Below are 26,322 nucleotides of genomic sequence, written 5' to 3'. Positions count from 1 at the left end.
ATCCAAGATAACTGGGTTGAACACTTAAAAAAAAAAAAAAGAAATGCAATGAAATACAAAGAAAGGCTTGCAATCATTTCATACTGAAGGAAACTAAAGAGATAAGACAAGTGAATGAATTGCATTATCTTGGTCTTTCTTTGATCAATAAAGATATTTTTTAAATTGGAAAAATCTGAATGTCTAGAGATTAGTATCATTTTTCAGTTCTTATGCCCTCATTCTGATAACTGTACTATGTAAGAAAATTCCCTCATTTTTAAATAAATATACAACAAAATAGGTATGGATAAAAGGGCAGCATGTCTGTAATTAACTCAAGTGCTTCTGAAAAACAGAATGTTCATGTGTATATGTTGTATATGGATATAATGCAAATTAGTAATATATCAACATTTGGGGACAATTTGCATCAAATAACATATGGATGTTCTCTGTACTACTGCAATTTTTCTGTAAGTCTAAAATTACACTAAATAATGTAAAGATCCAATTTGGAGGAAAATGCAATCTTTCTCCTATCTCTTCTTCGGAAATTGAGTGCAGGCTTCATGCTATCTTTTTTTCTCATGAATTTTCTATAATATTACAGGACACCACAAGCCTGCTGAGAACAGAGTTGAGTTCTGTACTTCTCTGGGAAGCCCAGAACTTGCTCTGAATCTGTTGATCTTGTCTATAACAAAGATGAGTTCAAGAATTTATTACTGAATCTCATATACTATTGGGGATTAAAAGAGTAGCTTAACAATTCTATCCCCTTGAATTTGAGCTTAATGCCTTAGCAAAACATTTATGCATACATATACAAAATATTTCAGTTTAGGGCCCGGCGGCGTGGCCTAGCAGCTAAAAGTCCTCGCCTTGAAAGCCCCGGGATCCCATATGGGCGCCGGTTCTAATCCCGGCAGCTCCACTTCCCACCCAGCTCCCTGCTTGTGGCCTGGGAAAGCAGTCGAGGACGGCCCAAAGCTTTGGGACACTGCACCCGTGTGGGAGACCTGGAAGATGTTCCTGGTTCTGGCTTCGGATCGGCGCGTACCGGCCCGTTGCGGCTCACTTGTGGAGTGAAACATTGGATGGAAGATCTTCCTCTCTGTCTCTCCTCCTCTCTGTATATCCGGCTTTCCAATAACAATAAAATAAATAAATATATATATATATATATATATATATATATATATATATATATATATATATTTCAGTTTAAATGAATTAGAATAATGGCTTATTTTTCTACACACATGAGTATTTCATTCCTAGCAAAGCTCTTAGCACAGAATAATTGTTCAATAAATGCTTGCTAAAATCCATGGACTTCACAAAGCTTGATGTTTGCAAAAACATTAGATGATCACAGACAAAACAGCCAGGAGTGAACATGTTTTCCAGAAGGAATAATACAAGGGTGTTCTTACCCCCCAAAATAATTATAATTAATGATTTAGCAGATTTTCATTCAAGTTAGTTGTTTTTGGCTAATTAGACCAGGCCTGAAAAGTTCCTTTTCCCCCAACTTCATTAAAGGCAAGAATTTTCCTAAAGTCTTCTCTAATTTAATACCAAGTCAGCCTATGAAAGATGTATTATAACTATGGAAACATCATGGTTTCCCTGACAATGATATAAAGAACAAGCTTCCTAAGCAGTCATCTGCCTGGAAAGAGGTATGTGTGCTTGGGATCAGTGAGTTGGGGTTGATGAAGATGCAGCACCACTGTCTATCAGCCATACTACCTTCAGCTGCCTCCAGCCAATGTATTAAGACATGGCAAAATCAACACTGAGAAAGTTCAAGATTAAAATCTAAGACAAACTCCTTAACAACATCCCATGAATCGGTATATCATTAAGAACCCAAACTGCTTCAGATACTAAAGGGAGAGGACTGTACTATGCACCTAGCACGCATGTGTGCATAGGATTCCATGGAAGAGAAGGGCACTCATTTCCTTCCACTGCTAGAGAAAACAGAAACAAAAAGCTGACTGACTCAGCGCAGGTACAGCTGGAGCGGGGAACAGGAGCCTTCCCTAACTACACCTGCTTTCCTGGTTCCTCCTCCTCTCTCTTCAGAGCCCACCCAATAGCCCATGCTTTGTCTTCTAAGAAACCCTTCTCAACCATCATTTCCACCTGTACACCGCGGCCGATTCTGTACAATTTCCTCTTTTTGTTAAATTCCCGAGCCACTGCCTATAAATTCAAAGAATTTCAGGCATCAAGCGAAACCCCTCCCCCACCCACAGAACTTAGTTATGAACATCTGTTGTTTACAAAGGTTCAGGCTGAGAGCTGCCAGACTTGTTCTGCAACCCCTACTTTAACACAGAGGCTGCCAGAGAGGGATGTCTGAATTTCATGCAAGGATGCCCTGTCCCGACAGTTTAAGCAGAAATCAGCAAACACAGCTCAGCATCCTACCACGAAAGATAATCCTAGTCTGTTTGATTCATTTTCTAATCCTGGTTCTTTATATCCAAAATATGGTAAGAAGCAAAACTGTGCTCATTGAGCCTCCCTGGATTTAAAACCTGGGGGACGATGACCATGGGGGAATAGAAGCAAAAGAGCAGAAAACACAAACCTGTTTCAGTTCTAAAAGTCACCCTCCCACCTCTTCCTCATTCTCCCTAAATCCTTCAGGAACACAGTCCTTCCCAGGACTCTGTTTCTTATCATAATCTGTTACTTCAATGCAGTGTCGGAATTAGATAGGAAAGGTTTCACTTCAATTAAGGTGGGACAAATCTAATTGAGAATATAACTGTTTTTGCCTTTCCCTGACTGAGTCCCTCCTGAGCACTCCACCGTCCTTCCTCCCGCTTCCCAGGGACTACTGGAACCTGCTTTAAATGGAATCCTATTTTTAGTTCCATGGACCCTCATGCACATGTATGCTAATTCTCAGTCTGCCTGATGTTCCCCATTTCAATCATAGGAGTCTGTGAGGCAGAGACTGGTCTTTTCTTCTTATCTTGTGAACCCTCCCACTTAACACAGCCAATAAGATGACACAGCTCTGCTTTTAAAAGAGACCTGGATCAAAGTCAACTCATTTAATTGGCTGCAAATTCCTGAGAATTAAAGATCCCAAGAACCTGTCACACACTGCTTCCTGTGTCTACTATGGAATTACATTTGGGGCTTACAGGCACAGAGAAAATGAATGCTATCATCTCCGCAGGCCCCAGCACTGTTGTCAAGGGATGTGATCAGCAGTGTCTGCTCTACAGAACTGGAAGCCTGAGGTGTGGGGCCTGCTGACATTCCAGGGGCAGATCCTGGGAGACAGGCAGCATCCTCATCAAAGAATGTTTTGCTTCTGAGCTGCCCTCTATCATTTCCTAGTCTAAAGGGATGATATAAAGCTATTTATGAAGAAGCATGGGAGCTTCTGAATGGTTTTATGAAACAAGCAACTCAGTAAATGACATTCTGTTATGCTCATGACTAAAGTTTGTACTGGACTGCCCTGCTGGGTCTCAATGATAGACATTACAGGAGGCTAAGCTGGATTGGCCTTCATCGTCTGTCCAAGCAGCAGCAGTTCAGATCTGGAGGCCCCAACACTATCCCCACCCTTATAGAAACCCAACCACTTGGCAATAGGGCTAACTGCTGACTCCCAGAGTTTTAGGAAACCAGAGGATAGCTGCATGACACACTTCCTCCTCTTGATGATTTGAGCCCAGATCTAAAGCCAACACACCAGGACTGAACTATCTTACACCCAGCAGAACAAAATACATAACTGCTGAGTTTTTATAGGGACTAGTCATACAATTAATATGGAGTCATGTAATCCTCTATATCCTACTCAGGAAACCATATTATAAAAATCAGGAGAGAGGAGAGTTTTTCTTTTGTTAGAATGCACAGTGGTCCCTGAAGAATACAGTGACTGACATAACATTACCTATTCGGATAACTGGCTAGGTTAACTCTGCACAGGGAATAACTAGTGAATCTGGTATAGCTGTGCTCTATTCCAGCTTTTGAAGGAACAGTATCATAACAGATTCGTATACATTAATGCACTTCATCAGCATGATATCTCCATGAGGTTGGTATTATTATTACTAACATTTTGCAACTGGAAAAACTGAGGCAATTAAGAAGCTCGTCTAGGGGTGGGCCTTCTTGGAATGCCTGCATCTGTATCAAACTGTTGTTCTTGTCCCAGTTCCTCGACTTTCAATCTAGCTTCCTGTTAATGTGCCTGGGATACAGTAGATGATGGCCCAAGTTACTTGGGTTCCTGCCATTCACTTGGGGGACTCAGATGGGAGTGCCTAGCTCCTAGCTTTGGTCTAGTCAAGACTTGGCTTTTTTAAGCATTTGGAAAGTGAGCAGAGTCAAAAATATAATTGAAAAATGGAAAAAAAACAAAGTGAACAGAAAATGTGTTTTTGTGTGTGTGTGTGTCTTTTCCTCTCTCTGTACTCTGCCTTCAAATAAATACACTGTTTTTTTTTTTTTTAATTGTCATCTAAAATCACACATTTCTGATAGGCTTTTGGCCTAGTGAGTAAGATACTAGTTAGGATGCCAATGTCCTACTCTGTTAACTCCTGGCTCTGGTTTTCTGATTCCAGGTTCTTGATAATGCAGGTCCTGGGCGGCATTATACTTCAGTCTCTGTCACCCATTCAGGAGACCTGGATTGAGTTCCCACCGCCAGCTCCCAGCCTGCGCAACACCCTCACAACTCTGAGTAGAAGACACGGAAGTGAGACTCTTCTTTGTCTGGCTCAAAGAAATGGGCTCTTTTTAATAAGTCACAACATCTTCCAGAGCTATCCACTGAATTCTTTATATGGTTCAAAGCATGGCCCTTACCCTGTCTTGTTGATCCATAAACTGTCTTTCAGTGTCTCTTCCATTTTACTTTACTCACATGTGAGGAGCCCTCCCAATTCTTCCTTTGAAATGGACCCAACCACCACCCAAGGTCCTATACAGACCTGGCCAGCAAACAACATACCAAGAGACCATGGGTTAGTGTCTAAACAAAAGCAGCTTGAGCCACGGGAAAGGGAAGCCAAACCTTGCTCAACACCAGATGCTACATCTGGGCAAAATCTTCCCTGAGGAAACAAACTGCTCCCAAGTCTGTCCAGAATGAATGAATGACGCACTGGTCCCAGGAAGTCAGGGGTTCTCCCTTCTGGCAACTTCAAGTTTCCTCCTACTTCCCTCCTCAAGGTCACCCCACACTCAAAGAGGAACTTTCTGGTCCTCTACCCTTTTCGGAATTGCACACACAGCTTTAACATTCTCCATGGCCAATAAGCTCTTGGTTTAACTCAGTGTTATCCCAAGAGACTGATGAACGACTCTGAACTCAACCCGTAAGGAAGACTCCACAGGCAACGAGTGACATAACAAAATAGACTGTGTATAGTCTAAAGCTGGTCCTAAGGCCAGGAATATGGGCTGTGCAAGAATTTCTCTTTAATTAATTTTGTTCCTAATCTCCCACTGAAAGGAGTATTGCAGGTTGAATGTCTACCAGATTCTTGAGATACCTGGACCGTGCTTCCTCTGATTCTGTCCACAAGCAACATACTTCATAACCACTCAAGTAAGATTTGTATTTATATGTACCTCCTTAATATAATGTGAATTTAATATCCATCCCCACACCTAGCTCAATATCTGATGTTTGTATAATTAAATCCAAAAAAGAAATGCAGAGATAGATATATCTTCTAAACCCTTAACACACTGAAACCTAAGCACCACAGACAACACAAAGAAAATCTTGCTTTTTTTTTTGTCAGTAAACCCTTACTATTGAAAATCACAAACATTTTCACAGCCTCAATCACCACCATTTCACAAATATGCTCATATCTCCTAACAGCCCAGATCTATCTTTAGTCCCACATACGGCCATTCATTTTCTTTTGGTTACTAGGAATTTCAGCTTCAATATCCTTCCAATATCTTAACCTTAAAATCCAAAGACCAATTTTTTTCTTATTCAAGTCTTTCAAAAACAACTCCTCCTAATTCCTGTATTTCTGTTAAAAGCACCATTAATTTACAAGTCACCCAAGTCCAAAAGAAACTTTCACAGAGCTCTTTTATGCTTCCAAGCTCACTTGAAACCTGAATCTCATCAGTCAGCAATTCCTGTAGAGGCTTCCTACACACCAGGTGCTTTCCATCTGTTTCTAGACGGTAAGCTCCAGGAGTACAGAGGGCAATATCAGTCTCACTTGGCATGTGTCTGGCACATGGTCACAATACATATTTGCTAAATGGACAGTAGGATAAAATTCCTATTCTTTTCATTCCTATCATCCCACTCCAATTTAGATCCTCATTATGGCAGCAACTGGTTTCTCCTCAAGTTTCTTGTTATTTTGCAAACCATCAGCCAGGTTAATCTTCCCTAAATAGTGTTCAAATGTAAGCTTGGAGACTAAGCTATTCAAACTTTCAGTGGTTTCCAGTATCTAATACGTAGACTCCAATGTCTTAATCAGGAATCAAGGCCCTTCAGGTTATAATCCTCCCTAACTTTGTCTAATTCTTCCAGATACTGCTTTCTCAGCCAAATCAATCTACTTGTTGTAACTCAAATACATTGCATTTTCCTCCAGTTGTGCCCATTCTGCTCAGAATCTTCCTTTTCCTCTCTCCCTCTAGAACCTATTCATTTTCTTGCAGTGTGGTTCAAATTCCATTCCTCACTACTACTTCCTTCCATATCAATTAAGTGTCCTCCTTTATGTAGCATATATTTGATATTTACCTCACATATGGTAATGATAAAGATAGGTTCTTATATTCAGAGCTAATTTTTCCCCTGCCTTGATAATAAATTCATGCGGGAAAGAACCACAACATTTACTTCTTTGGACTCTGCTCTGAGAGCTTAGAACAATACCTCTAAAATTTCAACAAGCATTGGTTTAAGAGAGAAGGAAAAGCTAGAGGAAATAATACTGTGGGTTTAAACAGTAGCATAAGGTCTCTACCAAGAACACAGCAGGATAGCATTGTAGAAACAGTCCTCTAAAAATGCAACCAAAAATAAAAACCTATCTCAAAATAAAACAGAAATGAGCTATTAAAAGTAGGAGATCAAAAGCAAGTGAGCTAATACTGAAAGGTAATTTACAGAAAGTCTATGTAGAAGAAAAGTAGCCCACAGATTGTCAATTAGAGTCCTGCTGGGTAATATTAACACAGATTCCACTTAAAACAGACAATCAAAGGCTAGGCATCTAATAGGAATACATTTATACTTTTCAAGGAGCCAAAGAAAATGCAAAAACATCTCCCTAGGAAGGTTTCCTATGTTCATATAATATTTTTATCTCCACTCTTCTTTTTTTTTTTTTAAGATCTTTACATAGTAGGGCACAAAGTGTCAAGGACTAGAGGAAACTGGGTAAGACCATTGTTTTCACACTCTCCTTTTTCTTTCACGTATCTGGGAGAAGAGGGGAGATAAAGGGAGGAGCCACACCCAGTCTCCCAACCATCCCTGGGTCTCAGACCTGGAGCCTGCTCCGAGGGCTCTGCTCAAGTGCTCTTGAAAGTTCTGAATTGCTGCTGATCTCACCACTCCAAGCACAATGAAATCTCCCCAGAAGCCACTGGCTGACATAGTCCACCTTAGAGTCTCTGTTTGCCTAGATTTTCACTGCCAACACTTGGCTTGGGCAGTTGATCAATTTGTTCTGTCCTCCCTTCTCTGTTACGGTACCAGGTGTCCTCTGCAGGTTCTAGTATACTGTTGTATCCTCCATGTGCACCTGGATATGCTGTCCACTGTTTCGTCTAAGACACTGAGGTAGTCTAGCTCTGACACAAGCATTTCATGGTCAGACCATGGACCCTGCAATTTTCTCCATGGTTGAAGTTCTGAGTCTAGTGGTTCAGTTGGGGGATCCCCAAAGAAACCTCCTCTGAGGTGATCCCAGATCAGATTCTTATGTGTGCTTGCCAATATAGGGTCCAGCATAGTCTGTCGCCCCAATCAGCTTACACGCACACTAGTGATTGTAATTGTTGGTTCAGTTCTGTCTCCAGCCCTGTCTTCTATGCAAACCAATGGGAGTTGCAGCCCAACACGGTCCCACCTACCACACACTTGGCCATGTAAACCAGTGGGAGCTGCAACCTAGTTGGGGTGACCCACAAAAACCCCACCAGGTCCGCCCTTGCTCTGGTTTCCATGCTCGTCAATATGTACAGCATATTGTCCAGTCTGTCCCACATCCCAAATAGCTCTCGTGCATGTCAATGGACATTGAAGCCTAGTTCCACCTAAACAGCCCCACTATCCAGTCCATACACACACACACACACACACACACACACACACACACACACACACATGCTGGCAGGTGCCACTCTGTATAGCCATGCCTGCCCCCAGTCCTGGTTCTCATGCTCAATAGTTGGAGTGGCAACCCAAAAGGAAAGTGTCTACTGTTTCCCTACTGGGCCCACTCTCCAGGTGGTTCTGCAGTTTAGCTTGACAGAATTTGCCCCCCATGCCAGCATCTGCCAGCACCTTTTATTTTTTCTTTAAAGAATTATTTATTTTTATTTGAAAGGCAGATTTACAGAGAGAAGGAGAGACAAAGACAAAGATCTTCCATCCACTGATTCACTTTCCCAAGTGGCTGCAAAGGCCAGAACTGAGTTGATCCGAAGCCAGGAGCTTCTTCCAGATTTCCCAGGGGGATATAGGGTCCCAGGGCTTTGACCCATCCTCTACTGCTTTTTCAGGTCACAAGCACAAAGCTGGATGAGAAGTGGAGCAGCTGGGATACAAACCCTGCCCATATGGGATCTTAGTGCATGCAAGGCAAGGACTTTTGCCACTAGCTATGACAATGAGCCCTTATCTCCACTCTTAAATCAAGCTAAGAGAATTTCAGACATTAGCAGAGCCCTCCAAAAATCACATGGATGCAGGAAGTCCTAGTAACCATTTTAGACAAAGCAGAATCTGATACAGTCAAATAATTGCTACAGCTCTGTCTGCAGCATTTCTCTTTTTCTGGTGGAAGAGGAAGCACAGAAAAGGGTTGAGACCTGGGGTCACACGGCTAAGGATTCAGAGCTGTGTGGGCTTTAATAAGGATATTTGTAGTCAGCATCATGTAGGAGAAGACAAAGGATGAGCTGGAACAAAGCAGAATAGGAAGCAAAGCCAAAGAGTGAACAGGTAATAGCTTCTAGAGAAAGGAGTTGTCCAAGAGCTGAAAAAGCAGCTCAGCAACAATGTCCCTAAGTGCAGTCACTTAGAACTGCAACAAAGCATCCGTCTCAACGGAGTATCAGTGGATGAAATCCAGCCAGGGAAGAAACTAGTCTGGAAAATGGCAGGATGAATCTACGCAGGCTGCCTTTGGCCTTGGCCAACTTGTCCCATCCCAGGAAGAACCAATTCAACATCCCTGAGATGCGTCTGCCCAGAGCTGCTGCTGGCAGCTGTTCTCTTGGCAACACAGGGAGACAAATTCATGGCATTGCTGGGCCAACAGCTGCTACAGCTCCGGGGGAGGTGACAAGTGCCCGCTGAGATGCTCTGGGCAGAGAATGAACTATTCTAGGACCAGTCCCAGAGTCAGCAAAAATTGAGGCAACAGTCCACCAGCTGAATGAAACCACACTTCTACTCCAGGACCAGGAAACCAAGAACACTTTCTGTTCCTATTTCTTTGATCTGAATTAATTCTTGCCTTCCCAACTCGCCCCACCTTTTCTATTTCCAAGGTTACTGCTTCAGCTTCAATGCACATTAACCTCACCAATGGAATGCAATTCATTTTTTTTTTAAGGACTTGATTTATTTTTATTGGAAAGGCAGATTTACAAAGAAAAGGAGAGACAGAAATCGAGCCTGCTGATTCACTCTCCAAGTGGTCTGGATGGCTGAAACTCAGCTGGTCCAAAGCCAGGAGCTCCTCCACGTCTCCCAAGTGGGTAAATGATCCCAAGAGTTTGGGCCATCCTCCTCTGGTTTCCCAGGCTACAAGCAGGGAGCTGAATGGGAAGTGGAGCAGCTGGATACAAACTGGCACCATATGGGATCCTAGTGTGTGCAAGGCCAGGATTTAGCCATTGACCCATCATACCACCATTCATTCTTAACAGGCCCTCTTCCTTGCTCCAGCTGATGGTATGCATTGTCAGCATGACTACCTTTCCAAAGCACAGTTAATCATATTCCTTGTTCAAAAATTATTAATGGTTCCTGCACATGAACAGAATAAAGCCCAAACTCTGTCACTTGATATCCATACATTTCTGTAATTTTTTGGCCCCTACCAATGTTTTCAGGTTCTTTCACAATCACATTTGTAATTCCTGTTCTTCAACAAAACAGGCAAATTATCCACCAGTCTTGTTTTTCTCACCTTTTAGCTTTTACTAACTCTGTTCTCTCTGCATACCAGGGTTCCTTTCGCACCTTTTGATATCCTGCTAAAAATTCCACAATATCTCAACTGTACTAAGCTTATAGGACCGATACCTAGCAATGGAATGCTTATGTTTCCATTTTCCATTCATGAAACTGCTTCTGTTTTCCACATTCTGGCTAGCAGGATGTGCCATCCCAAGACTGTTACTGCCCCTCCTCACCTTTTTAAAGATGTATTTATTTTTATTGGAAAAGTAGATTTACAGGCAGAGGGAGACGGAGAGAAAGATCTTCCATCCACTGGTTTACTCCCCAAATGGCTGCAACGGCCAGAGCTGAGTGAATCTGAAGCCAGGAGCCAGGAGCTTCTTCTGGGTCTCCCAGGTGGATGCAGGGTGCCAAGGCTTTGGGCCATCCTTTACTGCTTTCCCAGACGACAAGCAGGGAGCTGGAGGGGAAGTACACTAGCTGAGACATAAACTGATGTTCATATATGATTGCGGCATACCCAAGGCAAGGATTTAGCTACTAAGCTACTATGTTGGGCTCCAAGACTGTTTCTTTTAAAGAGTAAATGTGTACCTACCCCTTGCTCTGTTGTTGTATTAAAGCCTTGAATGTGGACATGGTAGCAGTGAGCATTTTGGGTCCTATAAACAACCTCCTGGGGATGCCATATGGAGCGCTGACATAGTCCTGGATGGTTTAACATCCTGGCTATTACACAAGAAATAAATCAGCCTCTAACTTAAACCATTAGTATCTGGGGCCTATTAGAACAGCCGAGACTTCATCTTTACCAAATCAGACATGCCTGAGATGTCCTTCCCTTGCCAAAGTGTCCATTGGATAACAAACCTTTGAAGCTTGGCACAGTGTTGCTGCCTGCTCCAGCAGCATGGCTGTCTCAGTAGAGCAGTGTGTGTGTTGTGCAAACATCTCAATAGTTGGTTTTCTTTTGGAATACAGAAATAAGCGGAAAATGGAAAAAGGAAAATGTTGTTGCCAATATTACACTGAAAGGCAGCAGTCTCATCGTTGTATTAAAAAGACACAGGAGTATAAATTATAAGCCATGTTGAATCCTCAGATGCTCACTTGACCTAGGCAGGAATAGTATAAGTTAAGTTGCAGAGAGAAGGAAAAAAAGCACAAAGTTGTATCTAAATAAATAGTCACTTGTTGTCAAAAAGAAAATGATAAGCAAGTACCTGCTTACCAGAAGGGAAATAACTTCTTTCAGCCTTGAAGAAAAGAGTCTGTTTCTTGCATACAGACTTAATCAGAACCATTCAGAAGACTTAAGGTTGACATAACCGCACCTTGATTTATAAGGAATATGTCCTTAAGCTGAGAATATGATATAGTACTAAAACACAACACTATTGAGCAGGAGGAGTTTACTAACAGAATAAATCCAATTTTGAATCATTTTCTAGGGTAAATGATTCCTCCCTTAAGTCTTCATTTATCACATACTGAAATAACATTTTATTATCAGATGATTCCTTTATCAGAAACAAAGTAGAACTAGGAAAAGATAAGGGACTCTGAGGAGAAAGTATCTGGAGGAACTCCTGCTGTGTGATGCTGACAGGCAACACAGCTACATTCTCAACCTAAACTTCCATACCCATTGTTCAGAGTTGGCTTGTAAAGGACAATAAGCACACTAGTTAGAGCAATAAGCAAAAACAAAGAACAGGATAAAATAAGATGTGCTGGCATGAATTCTTAAACCAACTCATTAATTTACTCATTTTACAACATTTAGTAAATAGATGCTATATGCCACATGTTAAGTTAGGTACTGGAGGACACTAAAATGAATCAGACCAGCTTTTACAGTCTACAAAAAGAAGACCATATAAGGCAAACAGTGATGAATGCCCCAAGACTAAATAAAATACTGCAAGAATTCAGAAGATAAGGCCCAGCGCAGTGGCCTAGCAGCTGAAGTCCTTGCCTGAACGCCCTGCTTCCCATTCAGCTCTCTGCCTGTGAAAGCAGTAGAGGATGGCCCAAGGCCTTGGGACCCTGCACCCGTGTGGGAGGTCTGAAGGAAGCTCTTGGTTCCTGGCTTCAGGTCGCCTCAGGTTCAGCCATTGCGGTCCCTTGGGGAATGAATTGTCAGAAGCAAGGTCTTCCTCTCTGTCTCTATGCCTCTCTGTATATCTGACACTACAATTAAAAAAAAAAAAAAAAAAGACTTCAGAAGATAAAGAATGTTCCCCTGGAGGATCAGAAAGTTTAGTGTAAGAGGGAGCATATGAAATGGGCCTTATTGTGTAGGTTTGGCTTAAACATGCAGAGACAGGAAAAACGGGCATATACACTTGAAATAATAGGACAGCAACAACCTATTGGAGTGAATATTTCATTTAGCTTACAAGAAGTGGAATATACATAAAAATAAGGTTGAAAAGCTGGTAAGGCCAGGGTAGTAGAAGGTCTTGAAGACCAAGCCAAGAAGTATGTATCTTTATGAACAGAATAGCACTTCTCAAATTTCAACATGCATACAAATCACATGGGGATTCTATTATGGTAGGTCTATGGTAGGGCCTGAGAGTCTGCATTTATAATATCCCAAAAGATGTTGAAACTGAGAGATCACACACCCTAAGTATCAATAACATAACCAATGGGGAGCTGCTGGAAGTTTTGCACAGACTGATCTCTAGCATGTTCCAAGGCTAAGTTGTGCATGGATTTAGATGTATGGCTACTTCTTACATCATATATTTCTCCTAGTTAATGACAGCTTGATGAAATGAGTACAGAGCCTGGAGCCAGACTGTTGGGGTCTAAACTCTAACTTTACTCTTTAAAACGGGTTTGTGAAAGTGTATGAGTCTGAGTTAAGTTCCTTAACTCTTTTATGCTTGCTTCCCCATCTGTAAATTAGAGATAATAACAATAACCAACAAATGGAGTTGTGAGGATTAAGAAAACACATACATAAAGCCATTGAAACGACACCTGGCATATAGAAAGAGCTTTCAAACTGTTGGCTGTTATTATGTGCATGAGACATTGTACATTATGATCTTTGAACTACACATAAGACTGAGCTGCAAAAGGAGAAATCTTTGAAGGCTTTCAGCAACTTGAAGTCACTGGCTCAAGAATTCAACTGGATCTAAGTGCAACATTCCAGAACCCAAGATCACCAAGAGCAATAGCCACCAAGCCCCTACTTGAACTGCTGGTCCTTGGTGCTGCGGGTCTTGGCCAGAAAGCGCTCGGCCAGCTTCTCCAGGTTCCGGGAGTAGTCCATCTCAATTTCGGCCTTCTTTCGGAAGAAGTCCTGGAGGTCCTGCAGCAGCTGCACCCGAAGTTCACACTGCTGATCCAGGCATTTCATCTGCTCTGTGAGCTGAGCACGAATCTCTGCAATAGAAACCAGGGGATGTTCAGTGAACAGTCCTAAAATAACACTCTGCATGCCAGGATTCACTCACCTTTCATTTCCTGCTCCTCAGCTCCCTGGAGAATCCAAAATCTTTAGTAATAATAATAATAAAAAAAAACCTCTATAGTCTAAAGTGGTTGTATTATGTGAGTTATCTCCAAAAGCCTCCAACAACACTTCCTGGAATATTGTGAATCAGAAATCTGCCAAATCATTTAGGGAAGCTACAAATTTCACCTAATAATATTCAAAACTACTCTTTTTTTAAAAAAAAAAAAAAAAAGAACGATTTACTATATTTCCAGGTCAGTACCAGAATTTGGGTTCTTTTCCAACAGAAAGCCAAAAGAATTCTCTTAACCATCACAGGAGGTACAAATTATTTCATCCCTATCCTAAAGATAAAAACATTGAATCCATTAAAATATATACATTTATTTGAAAGGTAGAGTCTTAGATAGAGAAGGGCAGACAGCTATCTCCCAAGTGCTGGTCTGCAAAGGGTCACAATGGCTAGAGCTGGACCATGCCCAAGCCAGGAGCCAGAAACTCCATCTGGCCCTGCCATCTAGGTAACTGCCATATCTTCCTCCCCAGTACCTTAGCAAAACTAAAAACAGCAGCTGGAAAACTAGCCAGCACTTGCATATGGGATGCTAGTGTTACTTAACGCACTGTGCTGCATCACAGACCCTAAAACTCTGAGTCTTGAAGGAATCAAGCTGGAAGTGTGGAACAAGAACTCAAATCCAGGAAGACGATTTTGCAGTCTATGCTTCTCCTTATATACTTTAAAAAATAATTTCAAAATGTTATACAGCTTCTTCAAGAAGAAGGGTTAGAGTCAGGATATTTTAATAAAGGCAGAGGGAGACCTGCCCAAGGACAATGATGACAAACAAAACAAGCCCCAGGGCTGTTTTTTGTCAAGCAAACCATCCACTGTCCCTCAGATTTCATAGTTTTCAACATCACAGAAGGTAAATCAATCCTCAAGAAGTTGATTTGGAAAGACATTTTTTTTTTCACACCCTGCTCTGTTACCTCATCCTCATAGATAACTCAGAGTAGGCCTGGGCTGGCTAGAGTCCTTGTGCAGAAGTCACAAACCATCTCTCTGCAACTGGAACAATGATACCTTTAGATTCAATCAGCTCTGCCTCCAGTGGACCCCTGCATTCATCACTGACAAGGCCGGCTGCTCACAGATACTGCCTGCCAACATCAGGCTACTTTTCAGCTCAGTGAAGAGCTGCAGTGTGGATCCTTCCAAAGTTAGGTCCCGATCCCCAACTAAGCCTGCTGAGCTCCAAGTACATGAGGATATGATAGAGACAGAGTACCTACATTATGCCTTTCATCAGCTATGCTCCAGGTTAGTGCCCAAACAGTTCAAATGTAACAACACTTTTTATCTGTGACATGTAATGCAAGGTGGGGTGGAGGAGGCGACTAGAATTTTCATCTGATGAATAGATAAATCAGGAAAATCTGATTACAGCGATGACATTGCAACCACTCCCTCATGGAGCAAGAGAGTAGAGGTAAATGGTGCTTTCAGTTGTGTGTTGAGATACTATCCCCATTTTCATTGTTTGCTTTTGTTTCTACAGATATCAGTATGTAGCACAAGTACCTTGTCCTGGCTGGGTGATCTTAGAGGATCTGCCACCGCAGTTATCACCCGCTTCAACCCTACACCTCCCCCTTGCCAACGACCAATGCCAACCAGCCCTGCAATGACCTCACCTGAACTGAAACTGAGCACTGTAGATCGTTTCAAGCAGACAGAAGGCTGCGCAGAAAAGCCGCCTACCTCATCACTCATCAAAGCTCTCTTGTTCTGTGTTTTTTGGAGTCTGATTACAAGGGTGTAGGGGAGAAAGATCTGCAGAGGTCATGTCAGGCATCTGGTTCTTACCAGGGATTTTTGGATCTCTTAAAGGCAACAGCCCTTGTTGAGACTATGCCTAGAAGCATCTGTTCCCTTGTCACGTATTAAGGAAAAGCTGGGACTGGTAGCCATTAGGTGTGTGTGTGGGCAAGGGGGCATGGGGGTCGGGGAGTCAGAATACACAGAGCATTCAAAATGTCCTCCAGGAACTCAATCAAGGGGAGAGGGATGGACAGGAAGCTGTCTCAATAATCTCATTAACCAGAGGTATAGGAAAGAACATACTAGACTGAATAACATCTACCCCATATCAAAAAAGGGGGCAGACAAAGTTCTGACTGAAGTTCTAAAAGTAGGTCACCGCACAGTTGTCCTCTAAGCAACAAGCACTTCATAGGAGATCTCGGAGATACATGAATTAATCTAATAAGCCTCCAAGCCCATCCCTCCATCCTGGAACCCCAAGCTCAGGTGCCTCAGTGAACGGAGGCACAGCACAAACTGCATGACACCCTCACAGTCCCCTTCTTGGTCCTGAAGGAAGGGAGCATGTTTTTACTGAATATGTTTTAAATTTCACAACTACTCTAAAAGGTATTCCCAATTATTGTTTTTGCATACATAAGTGAAGTGAAGACTTGTTACATAGTTTAACAAAGGGTCCATAAAAATAGGTGCAAACTGCTGTTGGAGCTAAATTAAAATTCATCTGACTTGCCAATAGTAGGGCAGGGGGACAAGAGAAATCAGACACCAACTTGGAGCCTCTGAAGGTATTAGTGGGGAACTGACAGTGAGTATGAATCTCAGCCCTGGAATACTGTCTCCTCCATCTTCCAGCAGAGGAGTGTCAGAGCCCAGAGTCAACCTTGAACTATCCCACTGACTGACTAGCTAGCCTGTGTTTCAAATAATCTACAATCAGGGGTCCCTTTTCCACTTCCTAGAACTACTCTCAAGGCAGCTTTGGAGGAAGTGCTTTTTTTGTCCTTTGAGTGTACTCTGAGATCTTCTAACAAACCCAGCAGGTGCAGACAATTAAGATGCAATATTCCCCCTGTTGATCCAGGAAAAAAAGAGGCTCTGCCAATAGATATCACTTGCCACTGTAGTTTCTCTGTGCTCCGACATCATTGAGCATCTCCACTTTTCCATACCCTCCAGTGAGGAGCCTTGCTTGCTACTACCATGCTTAGAATATCTGCACAGACATGCAGGAGACTCTAACCACTCCCACCCCTGGCCTACAGCTCCAAGATAGAACGGCGGCTCTGTTCAGGGCAGAATGTGCTACTTTAGGCCTTGCTGCTGCTGCTGCTGCTGCTGCTGCTGCTGCTAACACAAACAATGGTCCCCAAGAAGGCAGTCGTGCCAGCCCTGGTTCTCTATCCATGTGCATAGACGGGGCAGGAAACAATAGGTCTCTGAATGCCAGCATGCCTGGGCCATGTGCCCAGGCCAGGGGCCCCTCTGCACCCTGGCCTACTAACAAGTCACAAAGGCAGAAAGAAGAAAATGGTAATTTGTAAAAGACCAAAGAAATTCTTCATACTTTCCTTGTGTGCTTAGGCAAGTATACGCATATACATTTTTGCAAACTCAAAGAAACACGCTACGCACACCACCCACACCACACTCCACACACCAACTCTCCTTACAGACCCTTCCAGTTGAGTGAGAGGTCCCGAGAGCTATGGGGAACAATGGGATTCTTATAGGTTCCTTCCACACAATTACATGGAAAGAAATCAAGTTCTCACTTCCCACAAGTGGCTATATGGACGAATTCCTGGCTATCCTCAAAACCAAAGTACCAAAGTTATCATGAGCTTCTTGAAGTGGCACACGACTAGAATAACCTTCCCTGGGCATCCCATCATATCATTGGCTAGCAAATCTTACTAAGCCCCTCCCACCTGATGAGGCTGACAAAAACCTAAGCCCAAAGTCTTAGGCTTTTGTTTTGAATATTTTTTATTATATCAAAGCCATAGATTACTACTAATCTAAAGACCTAAGATTTAAAAATCATCAGTAGTGGAAAGCAACAAATTTTAAGCTAAAAAAAAAAAGTTAACATCCCATTCTCTTCTGCTGTGTCCTTTGAAAATAATACTGGAGACCTCATTCAATGGCTCAATTGCCTAATCCTGCCCACTGCAAGCACCAGGATCGCATCTGGGTGTTAGTTTGTATCCCGGGTGATTCACTTCCCATCCAGCTCCCTGCTTATGGCCTGGGAAAGCAAGGGAGGATGGCTTGAAGACTTGGGACCCTGCACCTGCGTGGGAGACCTGGAGGAAACTTCAGCTCACCTCAGCACTGGCCATCATGGCCATTTGGAGAATAAACTAGTGGATGGAAGATCTTTCTCTCTGTCTTTCCTTCTCTCTGCAAATCTGCCTTTCCAATAAAAATAAAGAAATCTTTTTTAAAAAATGGAACCAAAATTGCAGCTTCCCTTGTAAGAAGGACCAAAATTTTCAAACAGGTTTTCTGAGAGTCAGAGTTGCTCTTTGGTTGATAATTCACTTAAAGATTCAAGTCAAAATCTAACTTCAATGTTTCAGAATCAAGACAGAGGTGATGGTTTCACAATCTTGTGAATATATTGCTTAAAAAAAAAACCACTGAATTACACACTTTATAAATAATAGTTTTTGGGCCGGGCACAACGGCTCAGTGCTTAAAGTCCTTGCCTTGCACGTGCTGGGATCACATATGGCCACTGTATTGTACCCAGCTGCTCCATTTGCCATCCAGCCCCATTTGTGGCCTGAGAGAGCAGTCAAGGATGGCCCAAATTCTGAATCCGCATGGGAGACCTGCAAGAAGCTCCTGGTTCCTGGTTTCAGATCAGCTAAGCTCCAACCATTGCAGTCACTTGAGGAGTGAATCAGTGGATGGAAGATTTTTCTCTCTATAAATCTGTCTTTTAAAGGAAGATAAATAAATCTTACAAAAGAAAATGAATTTTATGGTATGTGAACTATATCTTTCTTTTAGACATCAGGGGCTGACACTGTGACACAAAAGATAAAGCTTTGACCTATGACACTGGCATCCGAGTGCCACTGGTGTTCCATTTGCTCCACTTTTTTTAAAAAAGATTTATTTATTTTTATTGGAAAGTTAGAGGAGAGACAGAGAGGAGGAGAGACAGAGAGGAAGATTTTCCGTCCCATAATTCACTCCCCAATGGCTGCAACGGCCAGAGCTGAGTGAATCTGAAGCCAGGAGCCAGGAGCTTCTTCTGGGTCTCCCAGGTGGGTGCAGGGTGCCAAGGCTTTGGGCCATCCTTTACTGCTTTCCCAGGCCACAAGCAAGGAACTGGATGGGAAGTGGAGCTGCTGGGATTAGAACCAGCGCCCATATGGGATTCCGGCACATTCGAGGCGAGGACTTTAGCCGCTAGGCCACGCTGCTGGGCACCATTTGCTTCACTTTTGATATAGTTCCCTGCAAATGGCTTGGGAAAAAGTAGCAGAAGATGGCTCAAGAGCTTGGGCCCCTGACACTCACATAGCAGACCTGGAAAAAGATCCTGGCTCCTGGCTTTGGGTTGGCACAGCCCTCGCCATGGCAGTCACTTGAGTAGTGAATCAGTAGACAGAAGATCTTTCTTCTCTGTCTCGCCTTTTCTCCCCATAACTCTGAAATTCAAGTAAGTAAAAAATCCTCCAAAAAATATCTAAAAGATTTAACTCAATCAAGCAGCACATTCATTTATTAAGTACCATCCTGTCAGCTATGGGGAAAAAGGCTCAACAAACAGGCAAAAAAAAAAAAGAAAAAAAAAGGAGATAATTCTTTGTTTCCATTTTTTTCATTTGTACAGGTTAAATTAACTTCTGCATCGACTCTTCCTAAAGCAATAAATCTTGGAAGCTGCCCCTCCGGACATCAGGTTTGGCCATGACATTGAACTTCACTGGCAGATTATCACTCCATCATTTCCAGAGAGTATCAAATCAAAACTAGTGATGAATGATTTTGTATGTGAGTTCAAATGCAGGGTCAGCAGACACAACCCAACAAAGCTTCTCTGTGAAATGCTGCCTCTCTGTCCAGACTCAGTCACAACTAAGATTCTACCTGTAATCGCTGGGAGTTAGAAGCAATCTCATTGTCTTTCTAGAAAATGTTGCAAAATTCCAATATGTATACAACTGGAAGAAAAACCAATTCTAGTGGATTTGGATCATTTAGCAAAACCAGCTAGGGCTCTACCACACACACCAATGTCATGTGTGTAGACTGTGACATAGTCCTCTGAAAACTATCTCCATTTTCAGAGAACACCCAGGGAATCCATCTGTCAGCAAAGCACAGCTGGAGAACGAGATATTTTGTTCAGCTTACTGCTTTCAATTCAGAGTTACTAGCTTATTTCTTTCCCCCTTTCAAAATTATCCCCTTCTTGAGGAATTTCTCTGATTGAGTCCCAATTTTCTGATAAGAAAATGGGGTAGGAGAACAGACTGAGAGAAATACATACTCTTTCTGGAGAGTCACACAGGCATGTCCCACATCCCCTTGATGTGCTGGTACCCAGGGGGCAGGTTCTGTGACTCCCCCAGGCTCTGTTGTCAGCATGTGCCATATGAGATCAGCCCGTGTTCTCCACTGGGAATCTGGCCTGACTGCCCGTCTTTTTCCACAAAATCTGCCTCACCTGCTTTTAGCCCTTTCACAAACATATGATGTCACCCAGCCATCTCAGGAATATTAATTCCTAGTACCTTTCCAGCCAGTGTTATATAAGAAGACAATTGAGGCTTTCATCAGGCTCTGCCTTCCTATCTCCTACCAAGACTTCTTATCGGCATGGTAATCAGCCCCTCTCCAAACTGGTCCCCAGGAAACAAAATGCCAGCAGGCTCTGCCAAGTCTCGCTCTTTACCCTGACCCTGCTGGTTTGCCTTTCTATAAACTTCGTAATAGGAGGGCTCTTAAAATGCTCACCGGACAGGCGTGAAAAAGTGAAGGGGATAGACCAAGATCAAATAACTACTTAGTTAATGATCCAGGACTCTAATCCAAGTCACTGGGGTTCCAAAGCAATATGCTTTCTTGCTCTTATTGCAAATATTTATTTTCATACCTTCTAGTTGTTCTGGGAACAGAGACAAAAGTCTCCCATCAAAATTAGCAAGCTAATGGGAAAGAAGCAAGAAAAAAACAAACCCTGCAACAAAGAAGGTGCACTTTCAGGTCCAGCTTCCTGCTAATGACCTGAGAGGGCAGAGAAAGAGGGCCCAAGTCCTTGGGCGCCTGCACCCATGTGGAAGACCTGGAGAAAGATCCTGGCTCCTGGCTTTAAATCAGCCCAGCCTCAGCTGTTGCAGCCATTTGGGGAATGAATCTTTAAAAAAAAAAAAAAAGATGCATTTTCTTTTTATTGGAAGGCAGAGTTACAGAGAAGAGGAGAGAGAAAAAGGAAGATCTTCCATCCGTTGATTTACTTCCGAAGCAGCCACAATGGTTGGAGCTGAGATGAGCTGATCCAAAGCCAGGAGCCAGGAGGCTCTTCCAGGTCTCTCACATTGTATAGAGTCTCAAGGTTTTGGGTTGTCCTCACTGCTTCCCCAGGCCACAAGCAGAAAGCTGGATGGGAAGTGGGGTTGCCGGGATTAGAACCAGCACCCAGATGGGATCCTGTTGCATGCAAGGCAAGGACTTTAGACACCTAGGCTACTGCACTGGGCCCACACCTTTTTTTTTTTTTAAGAAGAAATTTTGTGAGCTCAGAAAATTTAGTTCAGTGGAGACTATACCAATGTAAGACTTCTTGAGGAAGATTCAGTTTCAAGAGGAAGAAATTTGTTTGGTTGGTTTACTAATATACTCTTTTTTTTAACATATTTTTATTGCATTTCATTTTTTTAAAATTAATTACATTGCATTATGTAATACATTTTTTATGCACTGGGATTCCCCCCGCCCCTCCCCACACCCTCCCCCCATGGTGGATTGCTCCACCTTGTTGCATTTCCATAATTCAAATTCAGTTGACATTCTTTCATTGGAGGTATTTACCAAGCATAAAGTCCAGCATCTTACTGTCCTCGTAAGTTCAATGGTTTCTTGGTGAGACCATCTCTGGTCTGAAGGAACAGCCAGCAGAATATCATCCCAATCAATTAAAAGCCCCAACATAATATTTCCAACCATTTACAACATTATGACATTAATTGACATGGTATTGATTAACTAATATGTTACTAGGAAAACGCAGGTTCTCAACCACAACCTGTGACTTCTTCATAGACATTTCAATTTTGGTTTATATTCAACCGTGTTCTATACACCTTAAAATGGCTATAGATTGCTATTCAGCTGTCTCATGCCTATTTTAATTTTAGTCTTTAGCAGTTTATAGCATTGAAGCATGTTTTCACTGAACCTGGTGGTCTAACTCTATAATTCTAACAGGATATATGTCAACTGTTTAGGTGAGCATGTTTAGGAGGGATGTGCAGAGAAATCTTCCATACCCCAGTGAGGAGTGACTAATCTTTGTGTCCCACCCAGTGAGTTATAAGTGCATCCCCGCTGACCATTTCCTGTCTGTTTCTAAGCTTTCCTTGTTGTTCTCTGTCTATCTATTCTAGTTTTGTTTGTTTGTTTGTTTGTTTGGTTTAATAACATACTCTTACAAACCAGAATACTACAAGGCACAGAAGTCTTCAAATCTGTGAGGCAAGAAAGGAGAGGAGAAAGAACAGGAAGAAATGTAAGTCTGAAAGAGGATTCTGAGCATAGATAGAATTTCAGTAAATGAAGGGTGAGAACAGGATACTGCAGAGGAAGACAAAAATTGAAGCCAAGGCAAAGGACTACTTGAGCATGGCCTGAGTGGAACAAAGAACAACACTGGAGCCTGGTCAGAGACAAGGGGACCAAAAGGGAGGAGCAGCTGCAAAGGCGAACAGTATGGCTTTCAAATGACCAAAAATGGAACCAGTAAAGGCTTGTGTCATGATGAAAAGAACCAAGAAAGTCAAAGACGCGCAGAGAGGAGGCGACCTGCTGGATGGGTGCCTAGCTTCCCAATTAAAATGGTAAAGGGGTTAGAATGGGTAAGAGAATTTCATGAGTTGAAAATCCCTGCACATACCAACACTAATGGTTAGCAGTAATAAACATTCTAGAACCATGACTCTAAAGCAAACCTGTCCTCCCCGTTTCACTGGTGAGCAAACTGGACGTGAAAGCAATCCATGGGTTCTCAGGTGAAACAGTGATCTTGGAGCGGGGGAGGGCAGTTGTGGTCGGGCTTCTAGGCTTTGCCTTGGGACAACAGTTCTCCCTGTTGGAGCTTGATCTTGGGTGGCCTCACAGCTGTCTTTCCTGTGCAGCAGACTGTGTCAAAGCTACATTCACTTTACACTACCTGAAAACAACGCATGTGGCTTTGTAGACAAAGTGAAACCCACTGGGGGAAGGAAGAGGAGAAAAATGGCTAGACGAATTTTCAAAGGACATTCAGTCATCCAATAACTTTCCAGCCCCTAAGTGAAGACACACAATGCAACCCCATAAAGCTTATGAGGAGGAGGGTGTGGAGGGGGCTAGCTAGCTCAATGAACTTTGATCATCACAATTGCTCTGGCAAGCTGCCGTGGCTGTTCAAGTGACTCAATAGCAAGCCAAAGACAAAAGGCTCCCAAATGAACAAGCTGCCACATCAAATGCCAAAGCAGTCATTTCAGTTCCTAGGTCCTGCCTCAAATGTTTAAGAAACAGAATTCCCAAGGTCCAGAATCTAGAATTAACTTGTACTACACACTGCAAATGCAGCTGAGAGGACGAACAGCTCTTCTGGGAAATATCATCCAGTCTGATATTCCTGGCTCATTGCTAAGACATGCTCCTTGTCAGTCCCCGAGGAATACAATAATCAACCAATGAATGCAGCAAATATTCCTGTAATAAAAATCCCTGTGCAAAGAGCTGAGGGAAGAATCATTGAAGCAAATAAGAAATCTAAAACATTGTCTTATGCTCAAAGAACTTATAATGCAACTGGGGGCGGGGGAAAGGCTAAATGCCAAAGTAAAGGACTAAGCAAATAAAGCGCCAAAATAATTGTTCCATACCGCATTCAGAGAGGAAGAAATCATTGTGGATCAGTGTGAACCTAAATTAGTCTTGAGGCTTTGGGCTGTGGACAATTTAAAGAGAAGTAGGGGTGATAGAGGAAGGACAGCTGTGGTTAAAGTGTTCTGGAGTGTGGACAAAGCAAGGTCGGAGTCCTGAAAAGCAGGACAAAACAAGGATAACCAAAACCCAAGGAATTTCCTACTAAATAACTTCTGCAAAGACTAAATGTCAATTAAAACTGTCTACTATACAAAAGGAAAAATGGCAAACTATGTAACTCAAGGCTCCTGCACAATCAAATTGAAATAGCCAATATTAAAACATGGATGCTGGGGACAGTATGGTGGCATCTCAGGCTAATCCTCTGCCTGCAGTGTTGGCATTCCATGTGAGTGCCAGTTAGTGTCCCAGCTGTTCCATTTCCAATCCAGCTCCCTGCTTGTGGCCTGGGGATGGTTCAAGTCCTTGGGTCCCTGAATCCATATGGGAGACCTAGAAACGGTTCCTGGCCTCTGACTTCAGATCAGCTCAGCTCTGGTGGTTGTGGCCCTTTGGGGAGTGAATCATGAAACAAGAGATTTCTCTTTTTCTCTTGCCTTCACTCTGTAAATACACCTTTCAAATGTACATATAGTTTCTATACTGATACATGTAATGTAATGCTTTGTATACTTATCCATGTATATATTTAAAGTGATGGGTTATTTCAAGATCTGATTTAGTTAACTACTGTTCATTTTGTGCAATAAGTAAACTTTGTTCAAAACATTTATTGTTAGGCACGGGTTATATATTTAATAGTAATCATAAGCATAATTTATTAAGTGCTTACTGTGGTATTCTATCTCATGTAATGTTCAAAACACCCAGGGTGACAAGCTTGCAAGAAAGCAGCTAAGAACTCTGCATCCAGAAAAGTCTGATTTTTTTTCTAAGATTTTTTTTTTTACTTTTTTTTTTATTGGAAAGCCAGATGTAAATATAGAAAGAGAGGAAGATCTTCTGCCCGATGATTCACTCCCAAGTAGCTGCAACAGCTGGAGCTGAGCCAATCCGAAGCCAGGAGCCGGGAGCCTATTCCAGGTCTCCCACGCGGGTGCAGGGTCCCAAAGCTTTGGTCCATCCTCGACTGCTTTCCCAGGCCACAGGCAGGGAACTGGATGGGAAGCAGGGGCACTGGGATTAGAACTGGCATCCATATGGGATCCTGGTGTGTTCAAGTCAAGGACTTTAGCCGCTAGGCCACAGCGCCTACCCAAGTCTGGGTTTTAATTCTAGCTGGGCCATCTATAGTTGTGTATCCTTAAACAAGATACTTAATTTCACTAAGCATGTTTAATTATGTATAAAATTACCTGATAATAAAAACTACTCCATTAGATTGTTATGCAGGATAAAGAGGAGACCATGAATATGAAGACAACTAACGCATGGTTTTAGTAAGTGATCATGAAAAGTCACCAAGGTGACAACACACCAAGGTTCACAAAGATCTGTTAACTATATAAGGTCACTGTATCACATCACAACAGGATTTGAGCCAAGATCAATACTCCTGACCTTGCTTCCACACCCATTCATTTCTAATGGCCTCATCTGATTGTCTTACATCCTAAAATCCTATAGTTCCAGGCTTGAAATGCTGACCGGACAAAAAGGATCCCTGAATCTCTTCAATGTGTCAAACAGGAGTCCTGGGACTAAGTCCTACAATAATCATTCAAAGTTCCACATACGCTTTTGTTAAATATATAAACAAAATGTGTCTCTTAGGCTCTTTGATTTGATAATTTTGCTTTCTGAACAAGGTGGTGTAGAAATTGATAGGAACTGAGTAGGACAAATGACTGGATCAGTTTTTTGCAGGCCAACTATTTCTCCCTCATCTCCCACTGCCCCAATACACACACCTGGAATAAGTTTCATGAAACAAAATTTAGCCTTGGTATAAACCAGTAATTTTCTGTCTTATTAAATGCTCGTTGCTGCTCACTGATTTGATTTCATGATCCATTACAAGCTCTGATTGTGGGCCCGGCGGCGTGGCCTAGCGGCTAGGGTCCTCGCCTTGAACACTTCGGGATCCCATACGGGCACCGGTTCTAGTCCCGGCAGCTCCACTTCCCACCCAGCTCCCTGCTTGTGGTCTGGGAAAGCAGTCGAGGATGGCCCAAAGCACTGGGACACTGCACCCGTGTAGGAGACCTGGAAGAGGTTCCTGGTTCCCGGTTTCGGAACCTGGTTCCCGGCTTCAGATCAGCACAGCACCGGACGTTGCAGACACTTGGAGAGTGAATCATCAGACGGAAGATCTTCCTTTCTGTCTCTCCTCCTCTCTGTATATCTGACTTTGTAATAAAACAAATAAATCTTAAAAAAAAAAAAAAGGTCTGATTGTGCAGTCTGAAGAGCCCTGGAATAAACCACATGGGTACCAAAGGAAGAATTAGGACATGGAGTCTACAAACTATAACACTCTTTCTTCCTGGTCATTATCAAATTAGAAAG

General features: G+C 42.5%; 1 protein-coding gene across 5 annotated transcripts in view; it reads right to left on the bottom strand.

Moving 5' to 3' along the window:
• SRGAP2 (SLIT-ROBO Rho GTPase activating protein 2) overlaps positions 1-26,322 on the bottom strand; it is a 245,426-nt gene that overhangs the window by 134,180 nt on the left and 84,924 nt on the right. For all 5 annotated transcript variants that reach the window (XM_058669101.1, XM_058669100.1, XM_058669102.1 and 2 more), the window contains exon 3: positions 13,600-13,792. In XM_058669101.1, coding sequence (XP_058525084.1) covers positions 13,600-13,792 — 193 coding nt within the window. The remainder of the gene's footprint in view (positions 1-13,599; positions 13,793-26,322) is intronic.

This window comes from Ochotona princeps, chromosome 10 (assembly GCF_030435755.1).
Source record: "Ochotona princeps isolate mOchPri1 chromosome 10, mOchPri1.hap1, whole genome shotgun sequence".
NCBI lineage: Eukaryota > Metazoa > Chordata > Mammalia > Lagomorpha > Ochotonidae > Ochotona > Ochotona princeps.
This window is presented reverse-complemented; position numbering and strand designations above follow the sequence as displayed.